General features: G+C 40.8%; 1 protein-coding gene and 1 long non-coding RNA gene across 2 annotated transcripts in view; one reads left to right on the top strand and one right to left on the bottom strand.

Moving 5' to 3' along the window:
- The first annotated feature begins 654 nt into the window (after positions 1-654).
- Positions 655-20,231, top strand: part of thsd7ba (thrombospondin, type I, domain containing 7Ba) — a 284,654-nt gene continuing 265,077 nt past the window's right edge. Inside the window, exons 1-3 of the mRNA XM_047047538.1 lie at positions 655-691; positions 1,371-1,562; positions 14,720-14,902. Of these exons, the coding sequence (XP_046903494.1) occupies positions 655-691; positions 1,371-1,562; positions 14,720-14,902 (412 nt within the window). The remainder of the gene's footprint in view (positions 692-1,370; positions 1,563-14,719; positions 14,903-20,231) is intronic.
- On the bottom strand, positions 6,417-14,186 carry LOC124485431. The gene is made up of 3 exons (XR_006958061.1): positions 14,084-14,186; positions 7,805-7,882; positions 6,417-7,696 (listed from the first exon to the last, which is right to left on the bottom strand). It is a non-coding gene; the product is annotated as an uncharacterized LOC124485431 (long non-coding RNA).

Genomic DNA, 20,231 nt, shown 5'->3' on the forward strand with positions numbered 1-20,231 from the left:
TTACTTTGCCGGGAGTACATGTTTAAAATAGATTTTATTTCTACTCTCGGAAAACCCCTTCTCAAGTCAGAAGGGGTTTGTGAAACTTGTGGACTTCTGAAACTCTGCCCACAAGGCACAATGCTTGTTGAATAAATGGAAAGCTTAAAAACCCTGGGAAATAAAGCTGGGTTCAGAGAGGATGTTAGGGGCAGAAGTATGACCTGGAAAGTCAATAAATGAGGGTGGAGGGGAGGAAGAGGTGGGGAAGTGAATGAGTATGGTTTGGAAGGGAGTGGTAGATTAGGGTATGTTGTGAGGAAGGGAGACGTGGGGGGGGGAGGGGTGGATAAGGGTAGGTTGGAAGGGAGTAGTAGTGGATTGGTAGATCGGAGTGGCAGGAGCATGGAGTGATGGATGAAGGACAGAAAAGAATTTATTGGACAGAGGGCATGAGATGGGGAATGAGGGATCTTTCAGCAGGATGAGTATCCCTCATCCCACAAAGCAGAGGTACAGGTATGGAAACTGCAAGTCTTTGATTGCACTCATGTTTTTGATATTGGTGACAGACTGACAGATGGCAGGGAGAGCTGTCGCCGCAATCCTCACGGTTTACTTGAAATTTGCTAAATCAAAAAGCTAGCTTGAATGTGTTTTTTTTTATCCTAAGAGATGGAGGAAGTGATCCCTTCTCTGAGACGTCTACTCTGTAATCAGACTGAATTCAGGACACAAAATCCTGGATTTGTGCGTCACAACTTCTCAGAGATCTCATAGCACAGCGAGGCAATGAAATAAACTGAGAAATATCCAGAAGGATTAGACATCACAGGAAGGTAATTTTTCTGGATTGTGTAGAAAATGTGAGGATTGTTGCATGTGTATCATGGATCTTTATGATAATATCAGGCCCTAAACAGTGTTATTTTAATGTGGCTGTAATACTTTTCTTTGCACTTGTGAGTCTGGTTTCAATGTCCCAAACCATCAGTGGAGGGGACAAGACTTTTGACTAGATTTATTTCACAAACTTCATTCAGTTTTGAATTCTTCCCTCATAGGAAGTGAACAGTGAAACAGGCATTAAAGAGGTGAATACTAATACATCTAGGATGCAATAACAAAACAGGGTCTCAACTTCCGCTCGCTCTCAGTGTTGTTCAGGCTGTTTATTGACTCTGTGGATGGTCTTACGGATGTTTTCCAGAAAACATGACTAATTGTCCTGTTCTCTTTTTTGAACTCCCTCTCTCCCTCCAATGCTCTCTGCACAGGCTCACTGTCTCCCACTTCCAATACTCCCCAGGGGGATTTGATCCAGTGGATACTTGACGGTGCGATCAGCGAGAGGTGACTGAAGGGCAGTGTTCTGGGAATGCTGTGACGAGGGGACATCTCCCAAAGTTGTGTACAGAGCCTCACAGAGGACACGCCGCTGCATGATGCGTCAGGAGATAGACAAGGCTGTGTTTGTCTACCGTCAGCCCTAGCGAACGACAACTCCTGGGACGGGACATCTGACAGAACCTCGAACACCTGCCAGTCCGTGGAAAGGAATGATTGGCAGTCCACTGGTTCAGGTATGGTTCATCTGATCCAGCAAATCTTTCCCATTGGGAGTGCCATTGTACTCCCAAAACTAATTCATTTATATCACCGTATTTTTTTTTAACCAGAAATCTCCCTATAATGCCATGAATAAAACCTCCAAAAATAAAATACTCACGGACACTGAACCATATATTAGGGCCTAAAATAAATGAGATGGTATTGGGAGAGGGATATTTTTCCCCCCCAATATCTCTCCCATGTGAAAGAAAGAATACACCTAATGATTTCACAGAGTTAAACAGAGATGGGATAGGGGGAAGTGTGAAGATAGTGAGTGGGTCCAGACTCAGGATGCCCTCAGAGCCTAAGACTGTAATGGAGGAGGGGAAGGAGAATGAGTGGGCCCAGATTCAGGATGCCCTCAGAGACTATAACAGTTAGTGTCGACAACAGCAAAGCGATTTAAGCGAAGCAAAGCTTTCCATTCATTTTCAATGGAGCCAGGCAAATCGCTTGCGTGGTGTGTTGTGTGAAGGGAGGGGAATGCTCAATGCTTGTGTTCTTTCAGTTTATCTAAGTAAAGTAGTGGTTAAGTAATTTAAAATGACCTAATATTTCTTTTCTCATAGATCTTCTTGCAAATCTATGTTTTTAACTGTATTTTTAACAGCATTTTGATGTGTTTGACAACGATATGTTGCCATAACAATTTAATGGGGGGGTAAAATGACAGAAAATGCATCAACTTTTGTCATACATTTTATTACAATTGTAATTTAAAGCTGTTAAAATACAGATATTTACTGTATTCCATTTATACAGATCTTTTTTGTTACTGTTTATTATAAGTATTTTAATATGATTTCATTTTGAAATACAGGAAACATATTTAAAATATTAGTAGGAAATTCTGTGATATTTTTGTGTATGGCTGACAAAGGGATTATTATCCCAAAGGTGCAGGGGTTATGCAGTTTTTTCATGTTTTTCTGGAATCTTTAAAGGTGTTTGTAGTCTGCCAATGAAAGAAACTAACACTTCTTAGTTCCCAGACAATCATTTTCCATATTTTTCAATTTCTCTTCTCTCACAGAGTCCTATTAAATTCACAAAATGTTTGGTAAAACAAAATGGTTCTCTGGAGACTGTGTGTGGACAAGAGGGTTGGAAGTCTTCAAAGGAATGTCCCAGTCAGAGACACAGGCTTGGCTGTATGGGAGGCAAACAAGCCGGCCTGGCTGTATAATTGTATGGAAATCAAGGAAAGAGGGTTGGGATTAGAATCCTTTGTTTTACTCACAGTCAAAACCGCCTCCTGTCTTTCCATGGAATGGAAGATGGAATGGTGTTTGTAGGGGAAGTCAGGAGGGTTCCGGGCATGCAAATGTCTCACGCCATTGATTTGGTTAAACCTTATCAAATATTAATTATGGGGACCACCTGTGCAGAGAGTGGACTAGCCCAGAGTCATCCTTCCCTGTTGAGCTATGGAGAATCTACTTGCTGTGAGACGTGCTAACAACCCCCTCCCCCCACACCTTCTTGTATATCTTCACACACAGACACAGGGAAACACAGAGAAAGCCACAGGAGATACAGCCTAAGATATCATTCCATCAGATCATAGGGATTCTAATGGGGATCTTCACAACGGTTTCTCCGAACCACAGCTTTCAAGCCAAATATCCCTCAGCAGGCTAGCCTCCACATGCCTCCTTTGACCCAGTTATTCCTTAAAAGCTGCCTACATTTTTTCGGACACCAGAGATTTCTCTGGATTGCTGAGTCCTTGTTTGTTCTGTGGACGGGCGCACATAGGGCGTCCAGAGAAATCTCCTGTGAGCGGGCATTTAGTATTCACCCCATCCTTAGAACTGACATTCCTGCAGATAGCTAGCCTGTCAGCCATCTATTCATCTGGCTCTCCCACAGAGTGTGCTAGTATTTGATTAACCAGATCAAACTGTGGGGTAATCTTTGCCAGGCTACAGGGCGTACAATGTGGGCCGCAAAAAATGAGACGTTTGGGGTTCTGAGCTTCTTTTCACGGCGGGCCATAGCCCACAGCCCATTTTCCGATCTAGCTTGCTCTGTCTGCCCGTAAAGAGTTCTCTCCTGTACCTGCGAATGTTGGAAATGATACAGGCCAAAGGGAGGATGTAAGTTGTGTTCAGTCAGGTATGTCTGGTGCATTTGAGGGCTTGGCTGGTAATCAACCAGCAGAGGTGTCTAACTGGTGAGTGTCTTCACTCACAGCAGGCTTTGCAGGAAGGTTGGCCAGTCTCTGGTCATCTGCACCTTAAACTGAGGTGTCAATTTTAGGATCCTTGGATGCATTGTAATTCCAAAAGTTCTATCAATAATGTTGGACTGAGAAGAGTGTAACGAATGCTTTCAATCTGTCAAGATCTGCTCCCTCTTCAATGTTGAGACAGAGTTAAAGATCAAAATAAATGTTTCTTAAATGAAATCAAGCACAAATATATTGGCAGCCTGTGGTTTTCCAGAGAAATAGGGCACTCGCCTTCGATATTTACTCTCCCATCAACACGCGTGTTGTATTCAGCTATGCAGGCAAAATTGAATGATCACAATAGGAGGTGGGCTGCTGAAAGAGGAAAACAAATTAGAAATCAAATTTGTATATGATGCAGAGTACTGCATGAGATTATGTCTGCTCAATTCTGAGAGGCAGAGCCATTGCAGGGGGGCTACGAGGCCCTGTGCAAATTTAACATGCGAGGCCCTGATTATTGACATACACTGTGATGCATGCGCAATAATCACTTTCAACCGGCTCAGGGACTGTCCATAATTCCTACAGCTATATAGCTTCTTTCTTCTTTTTAGTTTTATTCCTCAGCACCCGACTCATGTTTGCGAAATCGGTCGCGTTCTCTTGGAGCTGACATTGTTTCTCCTGGCTGTCTCTTTCCTACTCTCACAGGGCGTGCACTAACGCCTTGTGGCTTAACGTAAATCATGAATGAAAAAATAAAAATATTGAAAGTAAAAGGCGCGAGGCCCCCGGTGGTGCGAGGCGCCCTGTGCGGTCGCACAGTTGGCACTACCCATGCGACGGTTCTGCTGAGAGGATTCACACCTTTATCAGATCTCCATGATTCCTGTGATATGCATAAAAAAAGCAAGTTGTCATGTTGTAAAAATGCCAAGTTTATTACCGTTGTTGTCCATATGATACTCTGGGAGCGCCACCGGAGACCAGGGATAATCCCTCTTGCTCGCAGGACGGGAATGGTGCTGACAGAGGAGAGGAATAAATGAGCCGCAATAAAAAGGTGTTAATAACCTCCATTAATCCTAGCTTGAAATATTGGGGATCACCATGGTATTCAGGCTGCTTTGACCAATTATCTGTGCCCCTCATGTTCAGAATTCCTAACTGTTTGGTATTAAGGTCATGGCAAGTTAAAGGTTTGTCAGCATTTCTTTTCTTTTGAGGCTTTAATCACATGCTTCAACTGAAAACGTTTAAATCCATATTTTGATTGAACTAAATTAACTAAATAGTTAATTAGGAAGTATGAGCTGTTGTTTGTCTTTGACTACACTCTACAAACAAATACAGCACATTACTTAATTTAATTTGTGTAACACTTTTACACTAAAAAATATTGAGTACATTACAAAGCTTGGAAATCAAGCAAAACAAACCATAAATAATGAGTATATTCGAGTAATATTAGTAATCATGCCGGTATGAATTGATTTAGTATAATTACCAAATATAACTAAGTAAATGTAATTGAAAGACTTTGTAAACCATATAGAAAACATAAGCAAAAGGCACAAAAGAAAGTGAGTAGATTCAACTGAAATCATTAGTATGATATAACTGAATACTTGCTGATGATTTATTGAAAATATGTGTTGTACTGACTTATTTCTTTTACTCAATTTATTACATTGTATAGGTGTTTTCTACTTGATCAATCAATGTTAACCTAAATTAAGTATGACCAAGATCTCACGAAACATGAAAATGTCATTTGACTACATTTGCCAGAAAGCTCCTCATGGAGATGTGAATCACCAGCAGCAACATCACTGACACAGTATAGTGCAAATAAGCGAATAGTGCATTAGAACAAGTCCTTTGTTGCAATACCTGCAACAACAACAAATATCTGGAGCCAACTGAACCATTCAACCAATTGCAATTTTTGAAAATCTTGAACCATCAACTGTCATTTAACCTATTGACAAATTTCTTACCACTTAAGGTATCCTATTCCTTATTGTTGCTAGACACTTAAAACAATCTGAACCTGTTGGATGCAAAAACATCACTCCAGCCATTTTTATCATTTACACAAAAAATACCATATCTTTTACATTTACATTACATTTACGCATTTAACAGACGCTTTTATCCAAAGCGACTTTCAAGAGAGAGCTTTACAAAAGAGCATTGGTCACTGATCATAACAACGAGGTAATCCCAAACATTGTGTTGGGGTCTCGAAAGTGGTTCTTAGTGAAGCAAGAATTAACAGGCTTGGAGTCAGGAGATTGATTGCAAAGGCTTCGTCTTTATTTTTCCAGGCAGTTTGGAATCACGCGCAGAGCTTCTCTAGCCAGAGAAGTCTCTCATACGCCGAGCCTCCCCAGCCAGGGAGGTCCGACATGCATTCAATAGACAAGAACTTTTATACAGTCTTTCTACGTCACACAAATATGTTTGGCAACTATCAGACATTCACACAGTTTGTTCAAGATAAACAGATGTCCTCCCTCAATTGGCTGTCCTTACACAACCCGTGGTCCCTCTTGCACAACCCGTGGTCCCACTCGAGCAACATTTCCCTATCAGGTCATCCTGACCTGACTTCCTCTCTGGAAAGAACATTCTAACGGGGAGGGGGAGAGTGACTCTCCCAGCTCACTCTTCTCCTCATTATCGAGCATGGGACCCAAACAGCCTCCTCTCTCACCTAATTCCTTGCATGGGGATAAACAAGTCTTTCCTGGCCTAGTTCCCTACGTGGGCTATTTCCTCACCTCATCTAACCCCTGTCCTAGTTGACTCCTTTCTTGAGGTCACCAGGTCACAAAAATCCCCCAACAATTGCAAGCAGCCAAAACATGAAGCATACATTGTGAAAAAACTAAACAAGTGCCAAAAGGGAAGACCCATAAGAGCATGCAGTTACCGTTACACAACAGGTCAACATCTGCAGACAGGGTGAGACACAGATTGTATACACATCTACTTTGAATAAAGTGATAAAAGGACAACCAAGAGCAATCTTCAAAGGGACAAACTAAATTGCCAAGCGATATGGAACTTATGTTGTAAATGTGCACCCAAAGACATGGAAAAATAAAGCCCAGGTTCAAAAATCCTGGAATTACCCTTTTGAGTAAAAATTATGATTACTGCTTAAAATCAAAATCCATTAAATAAGGCAAAAATCTAAATTATCCCCACTATTTACTTTAGTCTCACTCTTCTGTCATCTGTGTTGGACATGCTTTTTTAAAGACTTCTGTATTTATAACAATTCAAGATACTTTGAACTTAAAATGCATTTAAGTCATTTGTAGGGAAATTGCCTGTAAACTGAAATCAGATGCTGAATGGCTTATAAATGGGAAAAAAAGAGAGAAAAGGCTTATCAATGCAAGGTGTAAAATGTTGACTCAAAACACACTGAAATCTTTCCAACACTGTGAGCCTGACCACACCTGGAGATCATCTGATTTAATGGAGCTTTAGATTGTCCAGGTTTCTGTACATAACTTCAATAATAACGGTCATTTATCACATTCCACACATGGCTCAATTGGGTATGAGTCACATTTTCTCATCTGAACAGCTGCCTCTCAGCAACTACATGACCATACTGTTTCTCAGTCTTTGCACCTTTGCTGAAAGGTTTCCGGAATCCACTTCCAAAAGCATCTTTTGAAATACCTCAAAAATGTATTTAAGAGTTTTGGGGTATATCAGATCCAAAGCATAGGTCAGTCCTAGCAGGTAGCAACAGGCTCTGCTGAGATCCCCAAGATGGCTGAGTACAGTGGAACCTTCAATGACGATCCCAACATCATCGACCTGTCCACTTTCATTCCAGACCAAGTACACAGCCATCACCTGTGCTGCCAGCTCTTTTTCCACACCGACAGCTGAATCAACATTCTGCAGACATTGTAAAAGACAAAAATGCTGATGCATTAGCGGAAGCACCAATTTCAACATCACACATTTATTGTAGGGAGACTCCTGAAAGCCATTTAGTGGACTCACCTCAAAAGTCTTGATTAAGGCACTCACATCTTCACCAAGGTGATCGATGAGACATCGGAGGACAACTTCTCTGGTTTTCTGAATGGAAATTCCGAAGAAGACTATTATTACACTATTCGCTCAGTGCACATTATGGCCTGCCGAAAAGAGACTAGTTTGCAGGTATGCTAGCTGCTAATATGGCACGCCCTCATACTCTGCTTCTGACTGGTGTTTTCTGATGGAGACGGTAACTCCGTTTGGGGGGGGGACTTTGAGCTTTTTCACTTTAACGTATAACATGCACAAAAAAAGATATATAACAATAAAGGAAAGGGAAAAAGTATATGAGCACTTTAATGACAAGACAGGTGGGGAAAAGCAGCAGCGAGAACGATTTGGTGAGAACTTGAAATGCAGCGTTTCTGTTCTGTTGTGTTTTGTGCTAATGTTGCGGTGTTCTCGGCTAATGCGGTTGTGTTCTCGGTTAATGCTGGTGTGTTCTCGGCTGATGTTGGTGGTGTGAACCAATGCTGTTGTGTTGTAAGTAGTAGATTGTTTTTTGAAATGTAGCATTTTTATAAATGTTTCGTTTTTGTTAAAGGAGACATGACATGAAAACTTCATTTTATGAGGTTCTTTAACATTATTACACGGCTGTTCTTAACGCTGTAGAAAGCTCCATTCACTTGAATGGGGCTTCCCAACGTTCTGCGGTCTGTTATCCTCTGATAACGACCGTTGCTATGAATAACAGACCGCTGTCAAGGAAAGTGGCCTTTTTGCTTCTGATTCACGTCTTTTGTAGCACTCCGCAAGTAGTCCGGTAACTTTTCAACCCCAGCGTACTCCGTTGCTTAGCGACGTCAGCTGATTTGGAGCCTAAAGAATGTTCAGTTTATGAAGTTCAACGTCTTTGGCGAACTATTTCTCTGCTGATAAACACTACGAATGGTAACAAATAAATTGTAAAAAGACACACTGTGTTAAGTAATTTTGTTGGCAAGTAGCCGTGTAATAAGCGGGATAATGTATTTAAGCAATAAGCTTAAGGCCGAATCCCAATACTCCCCCTTACCCCTTTCCCCTTAGTTTTGCGCTTTCCCGTGAGAGCTAGTGGTGTCCCAATACTCTTTTGGAGCTAGGGGAAGGGCTAAGACTAAGGGGTATACACCCCTTAAAACCAAGTAAGATCGGGAGCTTACTTGAAACCTAGGGCTATGTGAAAACTGCGCGACCGGCAACAATGGCGACCAAATTCTCCAGAGTCCGATAAATGTTATATTATCGGCTTAATTAATTGATAAAAAAATTATGACAGTCTTGTTTTGTGTTATATACAGTCATGAACATATATATTTGCAACCATTTCCCTAATTGAAACGGTTCTAAAAATCGCTAGTTTGGTACGTTAATGTTACAGTTCTGAATTGCACAACAGTCCCGCATTTCTTTGACTAGCATGTCTACAGTTCTAAGTAAACTCCATTAGCAGCGAATTTCATTTAATATCAGTGCATAACGCTACTTGCTTTGGAGATATCGATCCGTGCTAGATGACGTACCTGTAACCAAGTGGCGTCCCATTTCCTAGGGCTATTTAGCCCTTACCCCTTACTTTTGAGGGCCAAGGGGAAGGGGTAAGTTAAGGGGAAGGGGTAAGGGGGAGTATTGGGATTCGGCCTTAGTAAATAACCCCCTTACCTGTTCTAAAATCAGCGTAAACCACGGACTCGCGGGGCTTATTGCTTTTCTAAAACTGTTACTACTACAAATATTCGATATGGTTTCATCAATAAAAACAATTAGAAACAAAATAGTTTAATAATAAACCGTAATTGTTCCGCTACTACAAAGTATAGTTCCTACATAAATCGTTGCCACGCAACAGCCAGATGGACATTTGCCGTCTTTTTCAATTTGAAATATTCGATGCGCAGTAATATGGAATGTTAAAGAATGTTCTGAGGACAACCTGTGAGGTTATGCTGGATTTTACAACGGCATGGAACGCGATATAGCCAATCACAATCAAGGATGGGAACAACCAGTTTTAGAAAGAACGCTTCGCGTCAGGGTGTTGTTTGCCCTGTCGGGGCTTATTTTCCCGATAATGACCGGCGTTCTATACATTATTCCTTACTTAATATGAGTTCCCCTAGCCTGCCTTTGGTCCCCCAGTGGCTAGAATTTTCGATAAGTGTAAACCAAGCCCTGCGTGTTCTTCTCCGCCTTTGACAAAATGAAGGCTCAATTGTTCTGTTTGAAAATCTCCCCCTAGTGACGTAGATAGGGGGAAGGTTACCTCTCCTCTCTTGCCCGTCCAGATCATCTGGCCCGCCCATGAGAAACTGAGCTACCACCATGCAAGGGCGAGTGCGATATCGGTTTTTCCTGGAGACATCATGGCGAGCAAACAAACGAAGCATAACAGTTGCTCAGTGCTTGAATGTACAAATCAAAAGTATTTTTTTAGTTCTTTCATCCAAGCTTCGCAGTTTCTTAATTTGATTTTCGCTGGAATTGCGCCGACACAACTTCACAAAGTTTTGTATGTCTACGCCAAACATTTCAGCCTCTACTGTTTCCTCAACTTGAGCCAATACAAAACTGGCCTTGCTAAAATAAAATTCTGGATCATTACTAACTGTCCTTGGTCAAGCTACAAACCTTGGACAAGTAAGTTAACTAACGCTATATCATTTTGTTGCTTTACTGTTTATGGTTACCTAGCTTGCTACCCTTAGAATGTGGCTGTAACATTATATTCGATATGGTTTCATCAATAAAAACAATTAGAAACAAAATAGTTTAATAATAAACCGTAATTGTTCCGCTACTACAAAGTATAGTTCCTACATAAATCGTTGCCACGCAACAGCCAGATGGACATTTGCCGTCTTTTTCAATTTGAAATATTCGATGCGCAGTAATATGGAATGTTAAAGAATGTTCTGAGGACAACCTGTGAGGTTATGCTGGATTTTACAACGGCATGGAACGCGATATAGCCAATCACAATCAAGGATGGGAACAACCAGTTTTAGAAAGAACGCTTCGCGTCAGGGTGTTGTTTGCCCTGTCGGGGCTTATTTTCCCGATAATGACCGGCGTTCTATACATTATTCCTTACTTAATATGAGTTCCCCTAGCCTGCCTTTGGTCCCCCAGTGGCTAGAATTTTCGATAAGTGTAAACCAAGCCCTGCGTGTTCTTCTCCGCCTTTGACAAAATGAAGGCTCAATTGTTCTGTTTGAAAATCTCCCCCTAGTGACGTAGATAGGTAGATATATCATTTTGTTGCTTTACTGTATATGGTTACCTAGCTTGCTACCCTTAGAATGTGGCTGTAACATTAGCTCTGCAGCTAACAGCTGAGTTACTGATGCTAATGTAAAGATATATGGCATCAAGTATGTGTGTGAATACAAACGCTGTAACGCCAGTGTTGTACACTTCTTTGTTATTTGGATAACCGTTCTGCTGTTGGTGTTATGGCACGCGATATCCGCCTTTCTCTTCATTGAAATGACTATGAGTGTGCACCTCTGCAAACCAGGGTGTTCAGATGAGAATGGCTAAATTCGAGGCATCTTACAGCAACGGGGGCTACGAGCCATTGCGATACATCCGTTGTAAACATTAGCGCATGTTGCCCCCCCCCTCCTCCTCGTTAGCATTTAAAGCTACAGACACCAAAACAGCGAGGAAAGCTCTTTGTGGGACTACTCATAGTGGCTATAATTCTGCACCATGGCTGAATTTCGGGAAAGAGACTTCAGATACAGTATTAGGGGACCACTAAGGCCTATATAAAAGCATCCAAAAACAGCATTTCATGTGTCCTTTAATGTCGTTGTGTTGTGTGTTAATAATGTTGTTGTGTTTTCAACTTTTGTTTGCTTCGCTAATGTTGCTGTGGTGTGCACCCGTGGGCTACCGTAAACATTTCTCTCACTACATTTGGAATATACTGAGGGGATGATGTGCAGATAAACTGAAGCTGTTCCACCAAATCATCTATACATTTACCAGAGACATTATAAATGCTTTCTAACTTAAGCAAGAGAGAACCGACAACTTTCACAAACGCGCTTTCAGTTTCACAATCCAAATCTACAGTAGCAACCAACTCCACATCATCAACGGATTCCAGTAATGCAAACTGTCTGACATGCGGTTGAACACTGGTAGAAATGGGAAGTTTTACAATAAGATGAGCTTTTAAGTCCTTACACAAGTAGGATGGGTGCTTTCGGCTTTTATGTGTAGCATAACTAGCCTGTCCCAGCACGTTACAACGTCGTTTGCATTTTTGGCAATGGAACTGCGTTAAATTAATACAGCATATCCTACTGCGTGCACTGCTTGAGTAGTAGCCTATGCGACAGAAGTAAACTATTATTAGACTATTATGTACGGTGGCCCTGAAGTGCAAATCACACCCCCTAATACAAGTACATCCCCCAAATGAAAACACTCCCCCCGAATAGGAGTCATCTCCCCCCAAATGGAAAACGACATTACATTAACTCTAAAACACATTACATTAACTCTGAACGGAAAGGGTGGGTACTACACTTTAGCGCTGATTGGATGCAGTAGGCTAACTAACAAGAAATATGAAATTGATTGACAGAAGTACAAAATGCAATAGCCTGGCAGAGTTACGTGCACCAGAACATTTGTTTGGCTATCGAAGAATGTAGCAAATAGTAGGCTACTTAGGCAAAAGCATTTCGTGTTAAATGTAAAAATCGATAGCCAAACAACTATCCTGGTCCACGTTACTCTGTCATTGTGGCATTTCGTTCTTCTGTAGTGGACTATTATTTTTTTCTTCTGAAAAGTCCTGCTTCCTTCAACTGCGTTTTTAGCGTGCGCATAGGCTACTTATATTGTGAAACGTTAACAACATATCTGATATTATTTTAGAGGAATGACCCTGATTAAAATAGAGTAGTGTCATGACTCTGAATTGTAAACATTAATGTTTCCTCTTTCCTTCCAACCAAAACTATCAAGTTCATGATAATGACAGAGTTATGTGGACTAGTTGTTTGACTGTCGATGTTTAAGTTTAACACGCAACTTATGCTTTTGCATACGTAGCCTATGCTACATGCTTCCAAACCCAAATACATGTCCTGGTGCACGTAACTGTCAGGCTATTACATTTTGTACTTCTGTCGATCGATTTCATATTTCTTGTTAGTTAGCCTACTGCATCCAATCAGCGCTAAAGTGTAGTACCTACCTTTTCCGTTCAGAGTTAATGTAATGTGTTTTTGAGTTAATGTAATGTCGTTTTCCATTTGGGGGAGCGTGTTTTTGTATTGGGGGGAGGTGAACAAGTCATCCGATTTGGGGAGTTGACTCGTATTGGGGGGGAGTGTTTTCATTTGGAGGATGTACACATATTAGGGGGGTATGATTTGCATAAGTTGATAGACTAAAGACAATTCCCCCCCCCCCCCCCCCAAAAAAAAACTAATTTAAGAAAACAAATGGTAACTAACCGTACATTTTCTTGATCAGCCGTTTTCCATCTGAAAAACTTTTTTTATATATTGTAATGTTCGCCTCTATGCTGCAGTGTTAGATAAAGGAGGCGAGGAATGGTTTGCGACTTCCTTGCATTTATTTAGGCAAAACAGATTAATTCTGATCACTGTTGGCCGTGACCACGCCGTGCATGAATACTGCTCCGTTATGCCAGAGCAATGCATGATTTCCTCCTGAGTGAGATTTAAAGATCAACATGGCATGGTAATTAGGGCAGAGCCCAGCATGACCTTCAAAAAGACCAAAGTCTTGACTAAAACATTTTCACTGTCTTTGTGGTATTACCCGATCTCTGATTTTGAAAAAAGTAAAAGAAAAAGAAACATTAGCCTTGCATATACCTGAATATTTTTCGACAACTTGTTAAAGCCTAACTTCACATATTGTAACGTTAACTGAATAGATTTCAGCGAGTAAAAAATATTTTATTTTCAGACCTGTCTCCAACTTAACGTAGGCCGACAAGGTGCAAAAGTGTTGTACTTATACAAGTTAGAGTCTAATGTTAAACTGTATGTAATATAACTGGCTAATGTAAGCTTAGTTGCAGCCTTCTGAAGAAAACGCACAGCACGTGCAGACTAGCTAGCTAAAGTGTGCTAACAAGTCAAATTTGCTTTGGCAAAGAATGATTTCGATGTCACAGTTATGTTGGTCGACTAATATTTCACGCTCAGTTGTTGCTTCTGTAACTGAGATGTCTGTAAAACGATTATTGTATTAAATGTTACTTACTTCAACTTGTGGTCTTGTCGCGGTGGAGTCCAATCAGACCTTCAAGTAGCTTTGCCCGCCAAGCCACGTCCCCGCCAAGCCATGTCCCCGTGTCGTCTGTCTGAGCCAGAACATTCAGGAAATGACGTCACTTCATACCCGTTTACTCATTCTTTTAAGTTGTTATGTAAAGTTTCCAAATATATTAAGTTGAGTTTCAAATAATGGTAGTTCTTAAAAATAATTGCTATTCTTAGTGTATTCTTAAAAATATTGTTGAAACATACAGTAATTATTTCAAATATCCAAACATTGTAATCTGTCAGTCAAGTCATCATTTCTTTTTATTAAATAAACTTACTTACTACATGTACATTTTACACAAAGATTGCAGTTTGAGATTCACTCATGAATTTTAATACAGTTAACCCAAATACTCATCATAATGAAGGTCAGTATTTTTTTTAAGCAAGAACACTTTTATTCAACTCTTACATTTACAAGCCCTTGAATAATTTTATATTTAGAGTGTACTTTCATCTAGTTTGTTTAAGGGAGTTTTGTCTCCATTGCTAGATTCCTACAGTCAAACCCCTCCTGGATGTGCAGTGGAGTTAAGTGATGTGTGCTGAATAACCTGTGTTTACTCTTTCACAGGAGAAGAAGAGGGCAAAAAGTCAATTGGCAGGAGTATGATTCTAAAAGATGACTCGGGTGTATCTGCCTGGACGCGACCAGATGGCCACCACCTCCTCCTCTTCCTCCTGTCTCTCACTGCCATCCGCGTCCATTCAGACATTGATTTTCCCAAGGACAGTCAGCATTTCTCATGGAAAACAGGTAAGATAGCTGAGTTACCAGCATCACTGTTGCATGCTACTTGAGCACAGGATTGTGGATGCCTAAATACTGGGGCTGCCAGGTTAATCCATCTCTTGTTGGGTCAGCTCAATTACACACCAAAGCGGCATTGCAGGAGAATGAGGCCTCTAATTATGCAATTATTTTAATTGTAGCACTTTGAGGTATAATTAGGTCTATGTTTTGCAAGGATTTGTAGCTGCTGCTGTCGAGCATTGTTATGAAAAGAACACAGGAGTATTTATCCCTGGCATGCACTTCTGCCTCTAATACAGTGCATCCAGCAAATTTCATGCTGCGGTGACCAAATCATAATTACAGCGCAAATGTAAAGAAATATATCCCTGTAGTCTGATTGGCTGAGGCTCATTCATTGTTTCACAAAAGCTTCACTGTTGGGAAAGAGTCTTCTGTCAGTGAACAAAACATGGTGTAGACTCTCAGATGGACACTGCACTGTTGGTTTGATTCAACCTCATTTCGACCAGCAGCTTACATTTGAGTGATTTACTCACACCATCCTTAAAGGAAACGGCGCCCTCCCAGCTGAATGCATGATCACAAGACAAAGCCTGGACTTGAGGCGTGGTTGGCATAGCAGTGTGTGCTGTTGAGATGATCTATCTACAGCCCTAAGGTGACAAAGAATGCAATATATATATATATATATATGTAATATACAACGAGCATCTTTCCTCTGGCAGGCCCTACCTATCTGGCACCTGTTAACACATACATGAATACATGACCATTAATTCATGCCATTACAATACACAAAGCGTAGGTCTTGTTTTTAAGGGACTGATAACGTACATTTGGAGACAGGTGAATCAGAAAGAGGCCAGGCTTTCAAAGATCTGAAAGATTTAGGCCAGGAACAGGCTTTTCATATAATGGGCGATATAAACGATATGCAATATAAACAATACAAAATTGGCCTACGATACAGATTTAAATTATATTGCGATAATGCATGTAGTGATCTAATGCATGCTCTTTCTTAAAAGCCTAATGAATCTATCCCTTTCTCTCCCTGGCCCTGTCTTTCTGCTTGAGCAGCACTGGTTGAAATATTGAAAATATTGTAAAGATTTCTGCATATATGCAGGTAGCAACGCTAGTGCTAAATAAGTATTTGGTTGGCTCCATGACGCCGGGTAAGTAGGGCTCGTGAGACAGCTCACCAAAAGAACGATGGGGAACCCACTTGTTTAGCAGATGAAGACATGTTCGTAGGTACCTAGCGAAAAGTCACCTCAACTTTCTTAGACTTGTAGCTACGGAGCCTACTAATGCTGAAGGCTCGCTGACATTGCATAGCGTCGTTAGCGTGTGCTGACGTTATGACTGTGTGTGCGTGTGTATGTGAGAGACGCGTGAGTGACAGAGGGAGAGCAGGGGAAAGGAAATGTAGCTGAACGAATACGCTGCTTGTTAAAAAAAATTATAACGACACATATCAACACGCCGGTGTTGATTCTGTGGCACACCGCCACAAATTAGTATATGTGTGGGAAACACTGGGGTCTATGTAACCTGTTCTGAAATGGTTCTATTATAATTTATATATTGTGATATATATTGTTATTGCAAGAGGCTGCAATGTAAATTTCAATATGGATTTTAGGCCATATCGCCCATCCCTACCCATGAAGGAAATTTCAAACATATGGTTTGTTTTTTTATTAAATATTTATGTTTTAGACCCTATAAACCGTACTGTACCACACTGGGGGAGTGATACTGGAGTCAGTGATACAGCTCCAGCAGTGCTTCTTTTTGTGGTTAGGTTAGCATTATGAGGGATGTTTTGGGGGACCTTTAGAAATTGACATGAGTAATCATTCTTTGAACTTCAGGTAATTTCATAGTTCAACAGATTCCTTCCTAATTTCTTCAGAACTTAACATGTCCCTACTTTAAAGCACCTGGTGGAGGAAACTGCCCCTTCCCTCTAAAAAAGCTCTCGCTGTGCGATTAGCACTTTCATTTCTCACTTTGTGGTTGGATAATGATACTGCCAAAGTGATAAAGAGATTTATTAATTTCACTTGAAAGGGAGTACGTTCAAAGGGAATGTAATCAGAGAACCACTGAGTGAGGATTTGACACCCTTGCAGGCTCTAAGAATACTTTTGCTGGTTGGTTTTTAACTGAAAAATAAGAAAGCGCTTTATGAAACTAAATCTCTCGGCGCCTCAGAATGTGTGCATGTTATTTTGTCGCTGCAAAGTGAGCATGACAAAACATGCTACGTTTGTTCTGCACCACTTACAAAGTACTACAATTTTCAAAGTTGTATTGCTTCTAAAATCTACCACAAGTAGTCTGTAGAAGTTACACTTTGAATCCCATCAGGTTGCCATGGACTGGTTCTATTCTGCTTGAATGTCAACATGTGCTGTGTTCAGTTATCCTCACAACAACACTGGCTTTGATTGATGCACATTTACATGATTGGCTCTCTCTGGGATGCCAGTATTGAGTTCATTATAAGAGTCATAAGTGTGTTCAGATTGCATTAAACCAATACCCATGCTCCTCTACGACTATTGAATTCTGCAGAGAAGCAGGGTAAAGCGGGATGTGTTTCAGATTGCATCAATATGAGATTCAGACTGGAAAAAACTATAAGAAAAAAAATCTATAAGATTAGTTTTTGATAATCTATTTGTTCCAACAAATTGAATGAGTTGAGGTCCAATGTACTGCAACCCAAGTACACAAGTAAACACCTTAAATCATGTTTGGCATGGGGCCATGTCAGGTGCTATTAGTTTGTGTGTGTGTTGTATCAGGGGGTGGGAGGGTGATATCTTTAAACAGATCAAAACAGAGTGTTTCAGTTGGATTTACCGGTATGCTTGAATACGTCTTCATTTCAACCCCTGAATAGTAACCTCTCCAAAGGAATGTTGACTTTCTCAAGGAATCTGATTTTACTAGGTCTATTTGTCGCCTTTGGAAAAAGTTAAATCTATCTCCAGATGATTGCTTTTAAAGATGAGTGTCCATTTGACTTTTATTTATGTATGCTTTATCGCCATGCTCTCAGTGTCTGGGGGAAAAGCTGCTGAATTCTTCAGTTCCCCTCAGACAGGCATGTAGGCTACATTGCACTTCAAAGCTTCCTCCCTCTTTTCACAAAATTCACTTTTATCGATTAGGTTTTGGCTGAGATACATACACAACATAAATCTGGGACATACCATGTCTTGAGATACTATTCTATACTTTGACAACAAGACCTGGGGCCTCATGTATAAAGGATCGGCAGCTTTTATACCAGAAGATGGCGTACGGCCAAAACTCGAAAAGTACCTACGCACAGAAATATTCACATGTATAAAACCGGTCGTACGCCAGGTCCTGCGCACCCTTCGTTTATAAATCACAATCAACATGAGATTGACTGCACGTCAACGAGCCACTGACCCTGCCTTGCCTCCTCCCATAAATGGATATGCAGATGGACTTTAAATGCGCTTGTGAGGTCATTTTTTTGTCTGAATTACCGTATTTCTTTGAATAAACGCCGCCCTCGAATAAACGCCGCACCCAAAATGAACGTTATTTAATAAACGCCGCAGCGTTTATTCAAAGAAAAACAGAAAAATGGCTAAACATGCAAAAAAGAAAAAAATCACAGACCGTGAGATCGAGGTTCCGACAACAGAGGTGGAGGCGAGAAAATGTGTCCTGTTTGGCGGCCTGTCATCAGGTATTAGCGACAAAAGAAAGTCAGCGGAGTGGAAAACTGTCACTATTTGCGCCCTTTCTTGTTTTTAACCTGTAGCACTTTAAGAAAATTAGCTCAATGTAAAGTGTAGTAATAATAATAATTATTATTATTATAGGGCCATAAACAATGTGGGTTCGTAGAACCAAACCATGGCAGAAATTAAGAAGAAATGGTCCGATGTCAAACTAAGAAACGAGTGGTGGCGCATTGTAACAGCATGGCAGCTATAGGGTTAGAGTGACATGCATTTCCTGAGTGATTTGGTTGTTCGTTTGACACCCTCAAGTTTAACAGAAGTTATTAAGTGGTGGCGGAACAGAAAACAGAAGGCTATATATTGGAAGGCTAAAATTGGAAGAGACGATCTGATAGGCTGCTGAGGATATCTTTTAGAAAAAATGCATTTGTGGATCAAAGCGCGTCAGGAAAGTTCCAAAAATCCACACGAACGAATGCAAGGATTCACACCAACGAATGCAGGGATTTGTAACTTGTGTTTGTCAGGTTGCAAACGAATGTAATAGGGTCATTTATTTGTGAATCGCGTTACATTTGTGAATCACGAAATATATTTGTGAATCGTGTTACGTTTGTTTGAATCGTGTTATGTTTGTTTGTTTGAATCGTGTTACGTTTGTTTGGATCGTGTTAAGTTTGTTTGAATCGTGTTGCGTTTGTTTGTTTGAATTATGAAACTAATCTAACTCCATACTACTTCCACTCAATTTTCATACATGTATTGACGAAGATAGCATGGATTTAAAAGCATAACTTGTTGCTCATCAACGATTCAAAAGTGAACGGTAGATGAAACAGTTGACTTCACATTTCATCTGCAAGAGGAAATGGTGATGTGCGATAGCTAGCAACCTCTCAGCGGTTCCCAAACTTTTTAGGCCACGCACCCCCTACTACATCCCGACTGGGTTCAAGCACCCCCACACCTTAAAAAAAAAAAAGCAACAGCCTATTAAGCCGCATTCAAATCGTACCAATGAGAGAACAGTTTGCTAGCGCGTCAAGTTTGTTTACAAGATTTAGTCCGCTGTTAAATGTTGCAGTGTAAACACAAGCCGAACAAAGGGGCAACAGCAACATTTTATCATATTAATCCCTGAATCGGAACAAAGCAAACAAACTACATGGGTGAAAACGCCCTGTTTTGCAGAGTAGGTTTCTGCAGCGATCCTGCAGCGATCCTGGCGTATTTGTAAGTATTTGACCCAGTGTTAACAGTGCAGGTGAAAGAAACATGTTTTCTTAACTAGCTCTCATGGGAGAGAAACGAGAGAAATATTTACTTGACAGGAACACATCAATTTATATGCTCAAGTCACGTGCCAATCTTGCTGGCGTTCATTGGCTAGCATGTACCTTTAAATAGCCTGAAGAGTGAAACCATTAACTCTGAGTGAAACGGGCAAAACAAGCCTGGCTAACTAGTAACGGAAGTAACTTTTTCAGGCAACTGATGAATGAAACAGGCTTGGTTGAAGAAATCCGAGATTCTGGGTGTCTTCAGCAGGCTCGTATCTACCAAAGGCAGTCCTCCCTGACGTTCTAAGT

Source organism: Hypomesus transpacificus, chromosome 23, assembly GCF_021917145.1.
Source record: "Hypomesus transpacificus isolate Combined female chromosome 23, fHypTra1, whole genome shotgun sequence".
NCBI classification, from domain to species: Eukaryota; Metazoa; Chordata; class Actinopteri; order Osmeriformes; family Osmeridae; genus Hypomesus; species Hypomesus transpacificus.